General features: G+C 31.4%; 1 protein-coding gene and 1 long non-coding RNA gene across 12 annotated transcripts in view; one reads left to right on the top strand and one right to left on the bottom strand.

The window, feature by feature from the left end:
* Window positions 1-1,090: 1,090 nt before the first annotated feature.
* LOC134712545 (uncharacterized) lies at window positions 1,091-2,493 on the bottom strand. The gene is made up of 2 exons (XR_010106292.1): window positions 2,310-2,493; window positions 1,091-1,602 (listed from the first exon to the last, which is right to left on the bottom strand). It is a non-coding gene; the product is annotated as an uncharacterized LOC134712545 (long non-coding RNA).
* LOC134712544 (uncharacterized) overlaps window positions 2,407-21,055 on the top strand; it is a 43,429-nt gene continuing 24,780 nt past the window's right edge. For 3 of the 11 annotated variants that reach the window (XM_063574196.1, XM_063574191.1, XM_063574190.1), the window contains exons 1-11: window positions 2,995-3,183; window positions 11,618-11,724; window positions 13,894-13,989; window positions 14,199-14,303; window positions 14,762-14,901; window positions 15,181-15,278; window positions 16,872-16,969; window positions 18,373-18,513; window positions 19,005-19,088; window positions 19,620-19,719; window positions 20,256-20,456. In XM_063574196.1, the coding sequence (XP_063430266.1) occupies window positions 3,090-3,183; window positions 11,618-11,724; window positions 13,894-13,989; window positions 14,199-14,303; window positions 14,762-14,901; window positions 15,181-15,278; window positions 16,872-16,969; window positions 18,373-18,513; window positions 19,005-19,088; window positions 19,620-19,719; window positions 20,256-20,456 (1,264 nt within the window). In that variant the 5' untranslated portion in view covers window positions 2,995-3,089. Of the gene's footprint in view, window positions 2,567-2,993; window positions 3,184-11,617; window positions 11,725-13,893; window positions 13,990-14,198; window positions 14,304-14,761; window positions 14,902-15,180; window positions 15,279-16,871; window positions 16,970-18,372; window positions 18,514-19,004; window positions 19,089-19,619; window positions 19,720-20,255; window positions 20,457-21,055 lie in introns of those variants that run through there. The other 8 variants (XM_063574199.1, XM_063574194.1, XM_063574198.1 and 5 more) reach the window with 5 other exon arrangements.

Here is a 21,055-nt window from a genome sequence, read left to right as displayed (position 1 = left end):
TCCTGGTTCAGTGACTACTTGAAAAAAAAGTTATGAATTTTTGTAATGTTAAATTTTTCCTTATTATAAGTAATAGGATAACTATATTTGGTATGCGAGTACCTTGCAAGGTCCTCATGCCTGTCAGACAGTTTTCACTTGACCTCGAACTCATTTCATGGATCAGTGAACAAGGTTTAGTTTTGGTGGTCAAATCCATATCTCAGATACTATAAGCAAAAGGTCCAGTATATTCGGTGTATGGAAGGACTGTAAGGTGTACATGTCCAACTGGCAGGTGTCATCTGACCTTGACCTCATTTTCATGGTTCAGTGGTTATAGTTAAGTTTTTAAGTTTTGGTCTTTTTTTTCTTACACTGTATGCAATAGGTCTTCTATATTTGGTGTATGGAATGATTGTAAGGTGTACATGTCCAGGTAGCAGGTGTCATCTGACCTTGACCTCATTTTCATGGTTCAGTGATTATATAAAAAAGAAGATGTGGTATAATTGCCAATGAGACAACTATCCACAAAAGACCAAAAGACAAACATTAACAATTATAGGTCATCATATGGCCTTCAACAAGAGCAAAGCCCATACCGCATATAGTCAGCTATAAAAGGCCCCGATAAAACAATGTAAAATAGTTTGTTTTTGAGTTTTGGTCTTTTTTTCTAATACTGTATGCAATAGGTCTACTATATTTGGTGTATGGAAATATTTTATCACCTCTAGGTCAGTAGCACAGGCTTTATTTGACCTTGACCTTATTTTCACAGTTCATTGCCCAGTGTTAAGTTTATGTGTTTGGTCTGTTTTTCTTCCTAGCATGGTTTATCTGACCTTGACCTCATTTTCATTGTTCATTGGTCAATGTTTAGTGTTCTTAGTTACTGTTAAGTTTATGTGACAGTTATAATAAAGCTTTATATTTAGGACTATCAAAATAATATCAATGATTAGTAAAGAAGGGGAGACATTTCAGTGTGTGCACTCTTGTAAAGTTCTAAGATTGTAATGGCTTCAACACAGTGCAAATACCTTGGGTCATCTGCAGCAGTACTATTATTTTACAGTGTGATGTCAATAAAAAGAATAAGAAAATATCAACAGACAAGTTTTTAATCCAACATTTATCGCTTAAATATAAAAAAAAAATCTGCCACATTTTTTAAAACTGGAAAATGTAAAAAATCACCAGATAAATATCAACAATAAATATGATCTATTATGCTTAAAATACATTGAGTATCAAAGTGTAAATGGTCGCATAATTATTTCTGATTAAGAATAAAGTAACAATTAATACACAAATTAACTCCACTGTTATGACAATGATAATGATTCATCCCTATATGAGACCATGAAATCTTGAGTATATAAAGATATTAACAGAGATTATCTCCCCTTGACCATAAAACAAGACTTAAAATCAGAGAGCTTTTGTGCTCAACAGAACATAGGCTATAATAATAACAGATATAGTCAGAATCACTGGTAAGACAACTGTCCATACTTTGTCCTTATTTTTTAAATTGTCTGCTTTTCTTTCTCTCTTTTCTTTTTTTGTTTCCTTCACTTTTCCTTTCAGCTGTCTCATCCTGAGGTTCTCTTAAATCTGAAAAAAATTATAAATATATAATTAATATCATTGCTTTCAACTTCTAAGTCTTTAACTTTTTTTTAATGGAATTGCATATTAAAATTAGGGGTTTGTATGTACAATAAATTATGGTGGCATGTAAGTTACATCAACTTGTCAAGATAATTTATTCATTATTAAGTCGACATGCCACCATAATATATCATTAAGATGCATGTGATTTCTGTTTTATCTGATTACCTAAAAATAATGAGGTAAAACAAACATGCAAAATCCTATTGTTAACTTGAACATTAGATATTACCTTTAATGGCACTGCCTCACTTTAGAGGTTTATACCTGAGACTACTAGTCTCAGTTTATACCAATATTGGAAATAAAGACTATTTTTAAAACTTTAATATTTAAACTATTAAATTTATCATCAGTCAGTTTTGTTGAGTTTTTTTAGTAGTTTTGGCTCAACTGAATGAATTGGAATAAGAAGTTAACATGGGTATAAAAGCCTGATCCTTTTTAATTCATCTCTTTATAGCAGCTCAGCTTTTATATCTGAACCTGTTGCAGTCACATACATAATATATAAAGCCTCTTATTGTCAATTATTTTGAATTAATATAGATCTAACAGTAACAGATAGATTTCTCCCTTCAACAAGAACAACAAATATCTTCAGATATAGTTGTTTTTTCTGACCATATACTATATGCAAAATGTTTTACCTTTCAATACGATATTAAACAACAAAATCCAAATATGTTGTATGTCACGTCAGCAAGCTGTCTGCTGAGACAAACAGAGCGGAAGTGCAGTTGTCATCTTTGAATCTGGGTCATGAAAACGTACGCAACCGGAAGCAGCAAGTTCAAACTTTCTTGTTTATGTCTGAACCTGTCATTTCTTAAGCGGTTTGCCTTTTCCTTAGATAAAGATGGCATAAAGAATGATGCAAACGGGAAGAAAATAAAGATATAGACATGTGAGTTGTATAGTCAACCCGTGGATACACATATATCCACTCATTTTTTGGATTTTTTAACAAAACCCCTCGTTTCCATTGTAAACAATGCCCCAAAATTGAACCAATTTAATAAAATCAATGATTGATAAGACAAAACAATAACTAATCATTGGCCCGTGAAAACAATTCGACGAATAACATTGCCTGTTTTCCAAACCAAACGAAAAGGTATGCATGTATTCCATTGTTTGTCATTTACCAAAGTCGTAAAGTAAATCACTGATTGAACTTGGTTAGTTTGTATTAAATTACCTGGATATTGGAGTTGAGAAGTATTGTAACCGTCAGAGCCTTTAACAAAATCAAATAAGTTACAAACTCTGCTTAAGGATTTGTTCAAATTTGTGATGTTACATGTTTTAGGGATTTACTTAAAACCTAATGTGACATGATCTTATGTCCTATTTTGGAATAAAGGAGATAAGCTGGTACCTGCATTTAAGTTGTGCCATTTAAAGTGTGTTTCTACTATGTTTTAAATATGGAGACACCTTTTTGTAAAAGGTTTGCCAAAAATCACTGGATTGCAGGATTTATTGAATCAAGCAGCTTAAAACATGACGGACCAGAGCATTGTAAGTTTTAATCAAATGCAACTTGATTGATGTACAATGTACATGCAGAGGCTCTATAAATCGTTTTCTGATCATAAAATCATAGACATATGCTCTCAAAGGATTGGGAAATTTTAATAACACAAACAATTGAATGAAAATTTCTATAGTTTTATTTATCGAAAAAATATCAATGACTGTTGATACATTGTAGATACAATGTAACACATATTGATATGCTTGCATTGAATTTTTTACAAGTAAATTTTGTGTGTGGTTATTTGCACTTCTAAATAAAGCTAGATATGTCACGGAATAGAAGTTCCTTCATAATATAAGTTCTAAAAGGAAGAAATATTCTGGAATATTATTTCCACAGGAATAAATATTACAGTATATGTTCCTAACAGAATAAATGGTATAGAATCATATATTGAATAGGGAACTGATTTTATCTTAAAGACAGTGAAATCTTATGATACAATGAAGTATGGAAAATCCAATACGTGTTTCAAAGGAACTGCTCTGTTTTATTGATGTTTTCCCTTATTATTTAGACCATTTTTATCTCCATTATGAAAACTGTCCGGGGCCCCTATTCAATATGGCCTATATATTTAATAGTGAAGGGCCTCTTTGGCTCTTTCAGGAGTTTCTATCATTTCAAAGAAAAAGAAACTTATGATTATGATGATTATGTACATCATTGGCTTGAAAATAAAATATGTTAATTTTTTTTCTAAAGTCATATAAAACAAGTGAATGGCGAAAAATTATGTTTATCCAATTCTTGAACCAATGCATGTATATATCATAAACTAAGTCTTCTGTGCAAGATTTTATCATTTTTAGCTCACCAAGGCCCAAAGGGCTGCTTGTGAGCTTATGCCATCACTTGGCATCTGTCGTCGTGAACTATTAGAAAAATCTTCTCCCTCGAAACAACTGGGCCATATAGTTTTAAACCTTATCTAAATGTTCCTTAGGGTATTTAGTTTATAAATTGTATCTGAAGTTTTGATCCATTGACAAAAATGGCCACCATGGCTAAAAATAGAACATAGGGGTCAAATGCAGTTTTTGGCTTATATCTCAAAATCTAAAGCTTTTATAGCAAATCTGACCCGGACCATAATTGTTTTATTGGTCATGATCTATCAGCCCAGAAATTTTCAGATGAATCGAACAACCCATTGTTTGGTTGCTGCCACTAAATTGGTAATTTTATTGAAATTTTGCAATGTTTTGTTATTATCTTGAATATTATATTATTACAGATAAATATAAACTGTAAACAGCAATAATGTTCAGCAAAGTAAGATCTACAAAAAAGTCGATATCATCATAATTGTCAATTGACCCATTAAGGAGTTATTGCCCTTTAAATACAATTTTACACAATTTGTTCACCAAGTTTGCTAACTTTTAAAAATCTTCTCCTCTGAAACTACTGGGCCAATTACCTTCAAATTTTAATTAAATGTGCCTTAGGGTGTCTTGTTTATAAATTGTACATGTAACTGAAGGTTTTATCCATTGACAAACATGGCCATCATGGCAAAAAATAGAACAAAAGGGTCAAATGCAGTTTTTTGGCCCTTTTATATCTCAAAAACTAAAGCTTTTATATCAAATCTGACATGGGGTATAATTGTTCAATTGGTCTAGATCTGTCTGCCCTGAAATTATTAAACGAACGGAACAACTCATTGTTGAGTTGATCAATGATCATGAATGATGCCACCGAATTAGTAGTTTTAACAAATTTTTTTAAAATTATTTTCTTCAATATTATTATAGATAGATATAAACTGTAAGCAGCAATAAAGTTCAGCATTTTGGCAAGATCTACCAAAAAGTTAATATGACCAAAATTGTCAATTGACCCCTTCAGGAGTTATTGTCATTTAAAGACAATTTTACACAATTTGTTCATTAAGTTTGCTTAACATTTAAAAATCTTCTCCAGAAATACAGGTTGGGTTCATGCTCTTGAGAGACTCTTGTTTACGTAAACATTTTGTATTATTATCATTTTTTCTGTCTCTGTCTGTTATTGTGAGATAATATGGCAGCTTCTTATTTGTCTTGTATCAGCGCGATATACAATGTAGCCTTTTTGTTGGAATGTGGCGTTAAGCAACCAATAACCAATCAATCAATTTGTCTTGTTTTAAAGCTGAAGTTTACCTATTGTCAACTTATAGTAAACAATCAACAAGGAAACATGGATATTAAGCACATGCATAACATGTACAATCAGATAATAGTTCCGAGTAGTTCTCTGTATTATCTTAGATACATGTACATGATGTACCTGTTAAAAAATACAAAATGATATTGTTTGGTTTGTCAAACTTAAAACAGCTCTCATCAGATGTCAAGTTGAAAAAAAAATTCTTATTTATAGTCCAAAACATTTAATTAAATTTTACAACTGAAATGTGAAACATGTTATAAATCATAAAGATATTATATATACAAATAAAGTTGTTTTGTATTCCAAATTGTGTCATGTCAGATGTCATTTTAATATAACTTTAAGGTGTATAGTTTTCTCTTTAGCTTGATTAAAGATGCTTAACATGTAGAAAAGACATTAAATATATTTATAAACCTTTTGCATTAAAGATGACAACATTTAGTTCATTGTTTGTTTAATACCGGTAAATCTTTTGATCTTTAAACATTTTAAAATCTCTTTATAAACTGGAATATACATGCATGTTAAATGATTTCCTTTGCTGAAGCTTAAATATGTATATATATATATATATCATGAAGCAAAACATCCATGTTCTCGTTTTTTATTGCATCCTTTATTATGTTTTGTAGATTTCTTAATGCACTGTATGTTTTTACTATTTCTTATCCCAATCTTTCTTGTTTGTACAATGTATGTGGTTTATTAAAGGTATCCCATGTACCAGTTGTTCTTAATGGTTTGTTTACACCATTAATGTGTGCATTGTTGTGATCCTGTGTGTAGTTTTGTTGTCGAGCCTGCGACTTTTGTCGCAGAAAGCGTGACATACGGATAGTGATGCGGCAGCTACGGCGGCAGCAGCGGAGTTAGCTCACTTCTTAAAAGCTTTATATTTTAGAAGGTGGGAGACCTGGATGCTTCATACTTTGTATATGGATGCCTCATGTTACGAAGTTTCCGTCAGTCACATGTCCAATGTCCTTGACCTCATTTTCATGGTTCAGTGACTACTTGAAAAAAAGTTAAGATTTTTTGTAATGTTAAATTCTCTCTTATTACAAGTAATATGATAACTATATTTGGTATGTGCATACCTTGCAAGGTCTTCTTGCCCATCAGACAGTTTTCACTTGACCTCAACCTCATTTCATGGATCAGTGAACAAGGTTAAGTTTTGGTGGTCAAGTCCAAATCTGAGATACTATAAGCAATAGGTCTAGTATATTCCATGTATGGAAGCACTGTAAGGTGTACATGTCCAACTGGCAGGTGTCATCTGACCTTGACCTCATTTTCATGGTTCAGTGGTTATAGTTAAGTTTTTGTGTTTTGGTCTGTTTTTCTTATACTGTTTGCAATAGGTCTTCTATATTTTGTGTATGGAATGGTTGTAAGGTGTACAGGTCTACCTGGCAGGTGTCATATGACCTTGACCTCATTTTCATGGTTCAGTGGTCAAAGTTAAGTTTTTGAGTTTTGGCCTTTTTTTCTAATACTATATGCAATAGGTCAACTATATTTGGTGTATGGAAATATTTCATGATCTACATGTCAGTCGCGCAGGTTTTATTTGACCTTGACCTCATTTTTTACGGTTCATTGCTCAGTGTTAAGCTTTTGTGTTTTGGTCTGTTTTATAAGCAATAAGTCAATTTTATTTGTTATGTATGGAAGAATTGTTAGCTGTACATGCCTACCTGGCATGGTTCATCTGACATTGACCTCATTTTCATGGTTCATTGGTCAATGTTTAGTTTTCTTGGTTTATGTTAAGTTTATGTGACAGTTGTAATAAAGCTTTATTATTAGGACTATCAACATAATATCGATGATTAGTAAAGAAGGCGAGACATTTCAGTGTGTTCACTCTTGTTGTGTATTATACTATTACAATACTGCTTCAACTTTTCAAGTCATTCTTTTGAACCTTATGAAATTAACAGAAAACCTTCAATTTTTCATATCTAATATAAATGAATTAATTTTTCTCCTTTGCGGGAGCAAGCTAGCTAAGCTTAACATGGAAAAAGCATATTTTTCTCATTCTTCTTTTAAATCATTGGGATGGAACTTTTAGTCTGATTTAAAGCATTATTTCGTAAGCTTGAATTATGTTTGCAAGATCCTCAGGACATCCTGTATAAAAAGTTTTAATCAATTAAGAGTGTGCTTGTAAAGAAATTGTTAATTTCTTATTTCTTCTCTCTAACGGCAAGGTAGAACCTTCTTTCAGAGCTGTAAACGAAGGAAAGCTGATAAGAAGAGTCATAATACTTTCTATATTGTACAGAGATTGTATTTTTAACAGCAATTATTCATTACTTATATACCTATATGAAGTTATTTTCTTTCCAAACGTCAGGTCATTCTTTTTCAGAATCAACCCGGACGATACCATGTTTCAATGATATATGCTCCAAGGCATAAAAAAATGACCTGTGTAAGGTCATTATTTTCCTTGATAAACATGCAATCTATGATTTACTTCAAAACTTTATTCGTCTAATAGTTTTTTGTTGCTGATTTGGAAATTTATATTTGTCTTTTGTCTTTGTGTCAGTTCTTAACTTTTTGAAATTTATGTATACCTTTTACTCTATCAAATAATCAACTAATAAGATAATCTTATATTCTATTGAATAACATAAACGTAACTCAAGAAAGGGTCGGGTGCGGGGTATATAATTATATCCTGATTATCTTTTAATAAAATGTATTGCTATATTCAAAAGGCAATCTTTTTGAATTTTTCATTCGATTCAAGTAAAATTGTTAAAAAAAATAACCACTTTTCTGCGATAGAAATAGCATAACAAATAGAAAAAAAACATACCCCTGACCCTTTTCCATAAGCTAAATGTTACAATAAATAACTTACAATGTGTCTTGTATTTGTCATACACCGTTATCGGATGGTAACAATACATTTGTGTCTTACTTCATGCAGTTACAGTAATATTTTTATTGTGTATGGATAACAATTTTTAAAAGGTTTATATCTATTATTTAGTGAGTTTTATTTCACAATTAAATAAGCCGCAGGGCGTATTAAAACCTGAACGCATTAGAAAGGAATATCCCACTTTAGTGTTGTCGGTAAAATAGGATACTAAATTTTACAAATCTTTATAAAATTAATATTTTTTATGGTATATAAGTCAGATAATGCATATTTTAAGGTTTTTCTTGTCGTAGAACACACCTCAGGGAGTCAGGATTGTTCAAAGAAAGACCTCCCTCAGGTTGGTCTTTCATTTGATCAATCCTGACACCCTTGGTGTGTTCTACGACAAGAAAAACCTTAAAATATGCATTATCTATAACAACATGTACAAATTTCCTCTGCTACAAACTTATGGCCCATCTGAACCAACTTTGACAAAGATAATTATAAAATTATACTGAATAACTCCTATATTCCATGCAGTTTTTAGGTCTGCGGTTAAGGGCATACAATACAGTTACAGGGGAGATAATGACGTTGCTAACGTAAAATGTTATTTTCGCGACTTCAAACTATGACATACCGGGAAAAGATGCATTTTTCGACTGATTTTTGTTATTCAAACTGATTTAATTTGAAAACGAGTGCATGGACCCCTATTTTCTAAAACGACATTTTGTTTCATTTTGCAGGGAGATTATGTGAACCAAATTTTATAAAACTGTAAATAGTGCAATTTTTTTAATGTATATAAATATACTGCAAAAAATTATGTTTTTTCTCAATTCATGACCATTTGATAAATATGAATTATTTCTGAATAAAAAATGCATACATTTTTGTAAGTTTTTAAGATACTTATAAAATGAAGAAATAACAAATTATTCAACAAAAAACAATTTGTGTTTATCTTTTAAAACAAAAAAGTTATGGCTTTCTTTCGAAAGGGAAAATACAGGCACAAATCCGAATTTTGAGCAAATATACATAATTTCGACCTTTTTTAACTCAAAAAGTAGCGCATGAAGGTATATTTTTTATTACATATTTGATTTAATCAGGTTAAAAATAGCCTATATGGAAATTTTCATCAAACTGTAAATACAGGATCAAAACTGTATCGTATGCCCTTTAATGCATCATACCCTAAAAGCAGGTAGATTTCGGTCTTCATGTGTGTTTTTTAAACCATTTCTGATTACATTGACATAAATGCTGTATCTGTTATACTATAAAGCAAAATAGGACCATTTCTGATTACACTGACATAAATGCTGTATCTGTTATACTATAAAGCAAAATAGGACCATTTCTGATTACATTGACATAAATGCTGTATCTGTTATACTATAAAGCAAAACAGGACCATTTCTGATTACACTGACATAAATGCTGTATTAAGTAGAGCCTTGACACTTAGGATGATTGCCAACAATTTTCATAAATGATGTTGACAACTTAGAACCTATTTAATTTATTATTAATCATTAGGTTTAATATTTGTAAAAAATACAAAGGGTTAAAGATTTATCTGTTGATAAAGAAAACAAAGCAACACAGGAGAGACTATTTAAAACCTTATCTTTTATATAAATGATCATAAATATATTTTTTATTAAATTAAATGATAAATTGGTTTGTAAAAAAGATTTCTGTTATTGTTTGGGATGCACTTGATTACTTTGATATTAAATAACCGTATTTAAATAGAGAATTGGGCCAAATAAGTTGTTCATTGTTAAGTTATCAGTAAAAGTTGAGCATGAAGAGTGTTGAATACAGAAAATTTATACCTAAATTATATACATCATGAAATTAGTTTAAAATTTTACGTAGAGATGAATTTTTTAGTCCAACATGATAGTGTCATTTCAGTAAACTTTTTGGATTATTACTATGATACTGATAATCAGAAAGGTTGGTATCAGCTGTATTTGTCATTACACCACACACAAATGGATATCATTCTTATTTGGTTGGGCACATTTTGATATGAATTGTTGATAGTTTTCAGTTTAGTAGGACATAGCTTTAAAACCTTATCAATGGATTAAGTTTGACAGTGTCAGCTGCTTTGTTAATATCATTTTAATGATCTATGCAATCAGTGATTTTAGTATATAACAGACAGACATATGAACCACCTGCAATTTTGTCTGAAAGCAAACACATCTAATGAAAGGATGGAGAATTATAGAGCTTGTTATACCAGTAGTAATTTTTACCTGACATTCAGTCAGTCTGATCCAAAAATTTTATTGCATGTTTTTTACTTTTATGACAGTTTTTAGGCAATCATACTTAAAAAAAAAGAAGAGGTATGCTTGCCAATAAAACAACTCTCCACAAGAGACCATATGACACAGAAGTTAACAATTATAAATGAATAATTTAGATATTTCATTCTTTAACGATTTTGTCCTGTTAATCTGATCATTTACACTCTTTTAATTAAATGCATCACTTGACTGCCACATTGGAATGGACTACTGACATTTAGCTATGCAAATGACCCACATTTATGTCACATCATCTATGACGTAACTCTCACAACATTGAGCGCCAAATTTTACTCAATCCAGTTTCTCTGTCTCCATATTAAAAACGTCTTATATATGACTTCATGTAGGGTTCTACCAAAGGTTCCCTTCACCCAGTAAAAATATGTAAAATTTCAAAATTTCAATAAAAACTTTTTAAGATAATGAAAAAAATGTTGTTTTCACGTTACTCTTTGTACCCGAAATTTCCATAAAACTCCCCCAATTCAAACTTAGACCATATGCGGATCCAGGGGGGGGGGGGGGGGGGGGGCCAGGCCCCCCCTTTCTTGGGAAAAATTTGGTTGCTTATATAGGGAATCATTGAAGCATGACTGGAGCGGGCCCCCTCTTAGGTCAGTCAGCGCCCCCCCCCCCCCCCCCCCCCCCCCCCCCCCCCTCCCCCTAAGGAAAAGTTCTGGATCCGCCACTGTAGACTGGGAGTAAATTCGTTCTCTGCCCTAAATGGGAGTATTATTTCACAAATGAAAAGTAATGTGTTGAAGTGTTCTGTATTTTCCAAGAAATATATATTGATTGTTGATTTAGAACATATTGGCTGCTATTTTACATGGAGTTTCAGTGGATGAGAGGTCTAAATAGTCAAACTACTGTATCACTGGCAAGTCAATACTGAGGTTTTGAGTTCAAATCCAGCACAGGGCAGGTGTACTTGACCAATGATCAATTATTATCAACCATCAGTACATTACTATAATAAGTGCTATGTATTTACTATCAATGGCTTTATGTTTTACACTTCAGATGGTACTATGAAGGCTAAAAGAGGAAAGTATAGATTGAGTCCAAATGAAGAGGCACAGCTAGTTAAAGATGAAACTGAGAGAAGACGTAAACAGAGAATTATACAAGTAATTAAACATAAAAGTTTAATATTCATATACCGCATATAATACCTGTAATCTAGAAAACATTGCTGAATCACCAGTAGAGAAATTGTGTCTTGACAATGGCTAAAAATTATAGTTTTAATCTGTAAACATGGTAAAGCTCTTCATCTTTGTATTTGGCCTTCCAACTGTTATAATATGAGCGTCACTGATGTGTCTTATGAAATCGAAATGTATGTCTGGCATAAAAAATTACAAGCCTGGAATCGATCTTTCATGAGTTTTTTTCCTTATTCACTAGTTATAAATCTATGAAGTTATTCAATGTTTTTTTCTATACAATGGTTAATTCTTTAACACATTTACATGCTTAAAATAATTCGAGCTTGCTGCCTCTGTAAAAAAAAATTTTTTTACACCATATTTATTTAAAACTAATGAAGCTAGACAAGTATATATGGAAGCTAATATTTGCTTGAAAAAGTACTTTTTATTTTGTGTTCTGAAAGAGAAAAACAAATAAAAAAAGTTGATTAACAAACATATGGTACATTATATCTTGTTATGCACTATTTTTTTTATAATACAAAGACTAAATAGTATATATTATGTTGGCCAGTTTTGGAGAATCCTTAGTTCATAACTTAAGAAAAGTACATGTATTGGTATTATTTTTTTTCTAGAAAGTCTTAACCCTTTCCTCCATTGTTTTTTTTTTAAATACTTGATTCGCATAAGGATTTTTCCAAAAAATACTAAAAATATGCTTTAAATTATTAATGCATTGCGAAAAACAAATATTTCATCTAATAAATTAAAGTCTGATATTCCTACAATATTCCTTTTCATATTGGATACAAATTATATTAAGTCTACTGCAGACACTTTGTAGTCAAAGTGTTTCAACTGAGGTACTACACAGGCGTCAAAAGGTGTCATTATGGAGTAAAGGGGCGGGCATCAAAAGGCATCACTATGGAGGCAAGGGTTAATCAATCATAAATATTTTACAGTAAAAGAATACATTTTGACCTGAATTTCTTTCATTTCATGTGCTTATTCAAGTTTTATTATCAAAGTTCTGAATTGCTATGCATTAGGTAAAACAGGAATTATAGATTAGTGTATTACCACAAATAATCTTATAAGTAACTTAAAAGTGTCATTAATATTAATAAGTATTCTCATTTTGTCAGATTTTATAAATATACCTGAAAAGCTATTTAAAGTTAAAATTAAATTCTGACTTCAGGCCTAGACAGAATTACAAGCTATGACAATACTATGTACTTTAAATCATGATCCTACTTAATCAATTAAAGCTGTGTAGTCCAAATCCTTAAAGTATGTTTCTTTGAAAAGCATAAATATGTAATAATTATCATCAATTTTTTTATTTTTTTTATTTAAAACAGATATATTAAAGTTAATTTTTTTGAATGTATCATTGACAAAAAAAAATGCATGCATTTCAAAGAACATTCTACTTAAACATACTATTGCTAATTATTGTGACCTATAAGTTGTTAATGTCATGTGTCAATGGTCTCTTGTGAAGAGTTGTATCATGGACAATCATACCACATCTTCTTTTTCATAATTCATATGGTGCTTTCATTACTCAAGACCCTAAGTAAAGTAAGAGTGCTTTATTGAACTCTTTTTGTCATTTATAAAGTCACATGGAGGCTTATTAGAACATTTAAAAAGGTTCACAACTCACAGCTAATTGTAAAGGCCCATAACTCAGCCAAAGACAGTTATTTGTTATTGTCTTAAAAACTTTAATAAAAAGAAACTTAAGATAGCAAAAGTGACAAGCAAGACAAGAACTACCAATAAATCAACATCATTCAAATCATCAATCCTTATAGGAGTTATTGCTCTTACTTGAATATTTACTCTATTCTTGAATCTATATAAAAACTACAATAAATAGATAGAAACATGAAATAGCAAAAATGGCCAGGAAGATAAGATCTTTAAATAAGACACATAAGTTACAATGGCTGAAATTGTTAGCTAACTCCTTATGGGTGATAATTAACTCAGATTCTGTGCTGTTCTATATTTATCTACATTAAATGTCTTTAAATTAAACAGGTATACAATATACACCCTTACTCTGCTATTGTACGTAAATATTTGAACCATATTTATTTTTGATGTATATGTCTTTTATCTATATAGGTAAGAGAACAGTCCAAGCAAAATGCTGAAAAGATAAGACAAGCTGTAAAACTAGAAAGAGACAGACAAGTTACTAAGTTGGCCGTAGAATTACAGGTAAATCTGCTGAATATTTTACTTATATTATTTGGTGAAAGTGAATATTGATGAAAGAAAATAGAAATTGAAACATATTGACTTCGGATTTAAACATCTCAATAATATTACTCAGTTTACAAATTTTGATGTTTACTTGTATTTGGTAGATGACATTGTAGAAATAGAAAAAAAAACAATTTCTAAATAGAAGGTATTCTTATTTTCAGAATCAGTTAGAACAAGAGAAAGATGAAAAAGTTAGGAAGTTGGAGGCTCAGTATGAAAATTCATTGAAAAGCATAGGTCAAGGTCATAAAGAGGCAGGTGAACAAGTAAGTTATAGATAATTAATTATAGACCACATTGAGGTACCTGAGATTATATAACAAAAACATGAATTGAAAACTATGACAAAAACTGAAACTTAAATGTGTAAGTGAGAATTTATGATTGAAACCTTCATTAACTATTTGAACTTTTTAAGAAGACTAATTATGAAAACCAAATTTGATTATCTCCCCATAATGATAAAATGATGGGAAATTAACCAAAGTTATCATAGTCACAAAGAAGGGTTAGCATTCAATTTTTGGTAGAAGCCTAATAAATGTTAAAACAATTTTCTTCTAAAAATGAATGTAACTTTATTCAGGTTAAAAGACTTACTTAGCCAAATCTATTTATTTTATTCAATATTATGAATTTTTATAACAATAGATAAAAATCTTAAAATTATTTCCCGAAAAATTTGATTAACATGATGAATGTGATTCTTTTGTTTCTTACACAGTATGACAGAACTGAAGAAAGGGAGCTTCTGCAGCAAGAAGATAACAGAAGAGCTGATGCAAGGGGATCGGCAGCTATGGACAAACTCAAAAGGGAAAGAATGTTTCGAGAGTTTGAAGAGACAAAACAAATAAAAGCAAGGTAATGTAGACTTCCATCTTAAACATCGAAAATGTATTAAGAAATTTTAAAAAGACTTGTTATTGATAATGACAACATTTGTTTATCATATTTAGCTAATGTAAAAAGGTGTGATCATTTCCCATCCTTTTAAATTAATGGTACAACAGTAGAAATATGTGTATTGCTTGATTGACACATACCCTATATCTCTTCTAAGTTATATACAGTAAAACATTGAGCTAAAATTCAAAAGCCATCAACTGGTCAAATATATTTTCTATACATTCTATATTTTAGACAAGCTGCTTTAGAGGAAGAGAGAAAAAGAGCTGCTATGATAGCCTCATTGCCACCACCTGATCCTGATCCACTTCTAGATATCAACATACCAACAAGTAAGTCACTCCCTGATCCACTTCTAGATATCAACATACCAACAAGTTAGTCACTCCCTGATCCACTTCTGGATATCAACATACCAACAAGTAAGTCACTCCCTGATCCACTTCTAGATATCAACATACCAACAAGTAAGTCACTCCCTGATCCACTTCTGGATATCAACATACCAACAAGTAAGTCACTCCCTGATCCACTTCTAGATATCAACATACCAACAAGTAAGTCACTCCCTGATCCACTTCTAGATATCAACATACCAACAAGTAAGTCACTCCCTGATCCACTTCTAGATATCAACATACCAACAAGTAAGTCACTCCCTGATCCACTTCTAGATATCAACATTCCAACAAGTAAGTCACTCAACAGATCCTGATCCACTTCTAGATATCAACATACCAACAAGTAAGTCACTCCCTGGTCCACTTCTAGATATCAACATACCAACAAGTAAGTCACTCAACAGATCCTGATCCACTTCTAGATATCAACATACCAACAAGTAAGTCACTCCCTGATCCACTTCTAGATATCAACATACCAACAAGTAAGTCACTCCCTGATCCACTTCTAGATATCAACATACCAACAAGTAAGTCACACATACCAACAAGTAAGTCACTCCCTGATCCACTTCTAGATATCAACATACCAACAAGTAAGTCACTCCCTGATCCACTTCTAGATATCAAAATACCAACAAGTAAGTCACTCCCTGATCCACTTCTAGATATCAACATACCAACAAGTAAGTCACTCCCTGATCCACTTCTAGATATCAACATTCCAACAAGTAAGTCACTCAACAGATCCTGATCCACTTCTAGATATTAACATACCAACAAGTAAGTCACTCCCTGATCCACTTCTAGATATCAACATACCAACAAGTAAGTCACTCCCTGATCCACTTCTAGATATCAACATACCAACAAATAAGTCACTCCCTGATCCACTTCTAGATATCAACATACCAACAATTAAGTCATTCAACAGATCCTGATCCACTTCTAGATATCAACATACCAACAAGTAAGTCACTCCCTGATCCACTTCTAGATATCAACATACCAACAAGTAAGTCACTCCCTGCTCCACTTCTAGATATCAACATACCAACAAGTAAGTCACTCAACAGATCCTGATCCACTTCTAGATATCAACATACCAACAAATAAGTCACTCCCTGGTCCACTTCTAGATATCAAAATACCAACAAGTAAGTCACTCTACAGAAACTAGATATCAACATACCAACAAGTAAGTCACAGATGGTCACATTATAACACAAAAACATGTGTACCAACAAGTAAGTCACACTTCATGAGTCACGTTATAACAGAAAAGATGTGTCTATATTGTTTTTTGGACAAGGCTGTTTCAATGAATGTTTTATTTGTGTTGATATATCTGTTTACTGGGAATTCCTTTGAAGGGTCTTAGAATAGTTATAAAATCATAGAGTCAATTTATTGATTTGCATCTAAGTAAAATTATATAAAATTTAAGTATTTTTGCACTTTTAAAGCTTGGATTGTATACTAGACTTTTTGTATAGTTTCATGTTTCATTTATGTTTGTTTCAGAAAAACCTGTAAAGATGACAGATGTAGATAATTTTACCACAACACATTACCATATTTTAGAACAATATTCCATTGATAAGGCTAATTCTGTTACACAGGTGAGTACAACAGTTAAATTGTATCTTCCTGAATCTACAAAATTTGTTAAATAAAATTGGCCAAATTCTCCACATAACAAGAGAAAATATTATGTCAATATGGGCTGCACATGTTAATACAGCATTACATAAGCTCTTATAGTTGCAGAAAGTTTTACCATGCACACTTTAACTAGTATGATATTTATTAATTTGATATAGCAGTTTTTTATACGACCCAAAAAAAAATTTGGGATCGTATAATGGTATGTCGTCGTCGTCGTTCGAAGACACATTGGTTTCAGGATAATAACTTAAGTTTAAGTGAATAGATCTTCTTGAAATTTTTTCAGAAGGTTCAATACCACAAAAGGAAGGTTGGGATTGATTTTGGGGATGATGGTCCCAACCGATTAGGAATTAGGTGCCGAAAAGGGGCCCAAAACAAGCATTTTTCTAGTTTCAGGATAATAACTTGTGTAAAAGTATTTCAATTGCTCTGAAATCATACCGCAATGTTTAAAACCACAAGTAGAAGGTTTGGATTCAATTTAGGGGTTATGGGGCCAAAGTTTAGGAATTAAGGGCCAAAAAGGGGTAAAAACAAGCATTTTTCTAGTTTCAAGACAATAACTTATGTTTAAGTGTATGGATCTCTCTGAAATTGTTCTACAAGGTTCAATACTGCAATGGAAAGCATGGGATTGAGTTTATGGGTTATTGCTCCAAGGGAGTTTCAAAAAGTTGGAGGGGGGGGATTTTTTGTTTACCATTTTTTGAATGGTTTCCTTTTTTTCAAATTTTTCAAATTTCGAATTTTGAAAAGTTTCAAGAAGAAATCTTCAATTGCACAATATTGTGCAATAGATTTGTTAGATCTTTGACCACATTAATTTTGTGACAAAAACCTATATTATGTCAAAAATTTGATCACAATCCAAATTCAGACAGAATCAAGCTTGAATATTGTGACCAAATTTGCCCCAACTGTTCAGGATTCAACCACTGGGGTCGTATGAAGCTGAGCCCTGCAGAGCACCTGGTTTAATCTAAACTGAGTATTTTAATTGAATAAGGTACATATGCTATTGTAATGATACATTTGTGTGAAAGTTTAAGTGTCATTTTTGTTTTAAATTCTATCAAAATAAATGTGATTTGTATTTATATAAGAAATGTATTTGACTTTTTTCACACGTTAAAAATCATTAGGATAAAAATCTCACAAAATTAAATGTAGAGAATAAACATGTATTCCTTTATTCAGTAGATTTAAATGATTAAAGTAAACTTCAAACCTAAAAAGGATACAATTACCCCAAAAATGTTAATATTCACAAATAAATCCTGTTACAGTATTTACAGCATAATATATTTTTTTAAAGTACAAATTATGATTCATTTATTTTTTATTTTTTTTACAGGGTGATGCTCGAGCAGCAGCTGAGGAAGAAGAGAGAAGAATTAGAGAGAGATCTCAGGAGTTAGTCAGATTGAGTAATGATAGAATGGCCAGGGCAAGAGTCAGACATAATAATGCTCTGGAAAAAGAAATACTTAGTCATGTATGTTTTCATCAAGTTACTGTTATGAAATAAATACATTTAATTTTTTTTAAAGATGATGAGAAATACATATGTATGACTCAGATTGGCATCTGTTCTCTTATTGAAATATCCTTCAAATCAACATCCAAATCTGACATCGTATTGAAATGACATTCCAAATGGATGGCCATTTCTTTGCCCTGCTATATTTTTTTTAGTTTTTCTCAAATCTACGTCCAATTAATAGCCTTTATAATTGACATTTTTTTTGTGAACTTGCCACAATGACTTCTCAACTTTATATAGTAAAAAAACTGTCCTATTTCTAATTTTGATACATCTTTTTTCTGATTGTAAATTGTTGGTTGAATCTTTTAAAAACTAAAAACAAATGTTTTGAGTTTCTCATATGACTTTTCATGTAGTAATAGTCCTGTACAAGTTTTTTAAGTTTTGTATAATATTCTTGTTTATATCACAATAATTTATAACTTATTTGTTTATTTTAGGACTATGATAAGATGATGATGGACCTTAGTGATTTACAGAGAGCAGACAGAGAAAGGAGGTTACATGTAGTTGCAAACATTCCAGTAAGTTTACTATCTTCTTAAGTAATTTTTTTTCCCAATTGAATAGTTATTTCTATTAACAGAGTATTTTTTTCATGTTTAATTGATTATCAAAGAGGTTTTACTTCACATATTTATTTGGTTATTTTTAATATAATTGTTTAACATACGGTTATCTAGTCAAAATAATTATGACATCTTGAAATGTGCAGGAAGGCTTATCAGCAAAATAATAAAATAGCCTTTAAAGACTAATAAACATTTTGACTTATGATTATCTATTTATGTCATGTGACTAAATGCTTCCTCTTGATACAAGATTGACCTTTCCTTTTATGTCCTTAATTTGCAATTATTTTCCATGGACTGTTCCAGATTTCAATTATCTAGTTTGAAACAGACACGTCTGAAATAGATGTAGATTGTTTAGTCAGAAATGTCTTCATGTCTGAGACAGTAAAATGATCCATGCTTTTAGCTGTCCATTAGGTGGCATGTTCCTTGCTTCATTAAATGCTTTTATTAATATTTGAAATATTTTTCTTTCGACAGAAACAAGTTTTTGAGCCACCTCACAGAAGGATAGAGGACAGAGAAGACCATCAGAGAAATTTAGAAACAGCATTTGAAGACATGTACATGGCTCAAACAGGTAGGTGTTTTCTCATACCATCAAAAAATAAAATACTATTGTGGTTTAGAAATTTTAAAATTCATATACGAAAAAAAAATTAACAAAATAATACAATGTAGAAAATGAATGATTACGACATGACAAATTTGTGACAAATACTGCTGAAAATAATAAATGAAAAATATTGGATAATTGATGCTATGTGAAATCATCCTGTGAATACAATTTTCAAGGTACAATATGGTTCTTCAACAATGAACCTGTTGCACATTCTTATTCCATTATATTATTTTCTTTTATTCATCTTGTAAAGCTATGCTTTTGTTAACACAGTGCATAGGTTAAAAGAGGAGTTTTCCCATCTCTTCCAGTAATAAAAATGAATTAGTTCATAGACTTATTTATAGCCATACCCATCATAGCCACATCTGTGTCCCTAAAGTTACAATTATCTTCCTGTTTGAATATTAACCACTCTAATTATTTGATTTATAAAGTTAAAGACCTATTAAACTTCAAAAGAGAAATCTAACAATTAAATAAATCATTTTCAGATTACGTAGGTGATTTAAGTTTAGCATTAGACCCACACCCACCTCCAGAGACGCCGTCTGCCACAGAATCATTAGAGGTATCTATGATGACTGACGGAACACCTGTACAGGAACCTACATTACCCAGAATTCCACCTGTTCTTAAGGATATGACTAATATACCAAGAGCACCGGGAGAAAAGTCACCTGTGAAGAAGCCAGGTATGAATAGATTGCAACATTGAGTAAAGTCTTAGTAAGCTATCACTAGAGCAATATCCATTTTTCAAGACTTACCAAATTAGTTAGATAACTCTAGATAAAGTTGTAAATTGAAAAGGCAGATGTATAAACATTAGCTGATTATCTGTATAAAGTTTGTAACAGAGGCAAACCAAAAACCTTCCTAACAAGGCTTTCTTTTTAAAATGTTCAGGTAAGGTCTGATTCTGAAAAAGGTATCTTTGGGTCAGATCGGGGTTATAAATGACGCTTTAGAAAAACAAATGATTGATATTTTTATGCCCCACCTACGATAGTAGAGCGGCATTATGTTTTCTGGTATGTGCCTCTGTTCGTCCTTTTGTGCGTCTGTGCATCCGTTCGCTTCAGGTTAGTTTTTGGTCAAGGTAGTTTTTGAAGAAGTTGAAGTCCAATCAACTTGAAACTTAGTACACATGTTCCCCATGATATGATCTTTCTAATTTTAATGCCAAATTATAGTTTTTACCCCAATTTCATGATCTACTGAACATAGAAAATGATAGTGCGAAGTCCAGGTTAAAGTTATTGGTCAAGATAGTTTTTGATGAAGTTAAAGT

This window comes from Mytilus trossulus, chromosome 3, assembly GCF_036588685.1.
Source record: "Mytilus trossulus isolate FHL-02 chromosome 3, PNRI_Mtr1.1.1.hap1, whole genome shotgun sequence".
Lineage (NCBI taxonomy): Eukaryota > Metazoa > Mollusca > Bivalvia > Mytilida > Mytilidae > Mytilus > Mytilus trossulus.
Note: the sequence above shows the minus strand (reverse complement) of the source record. Positions and strands in the feature narration are given on the sequence as shown.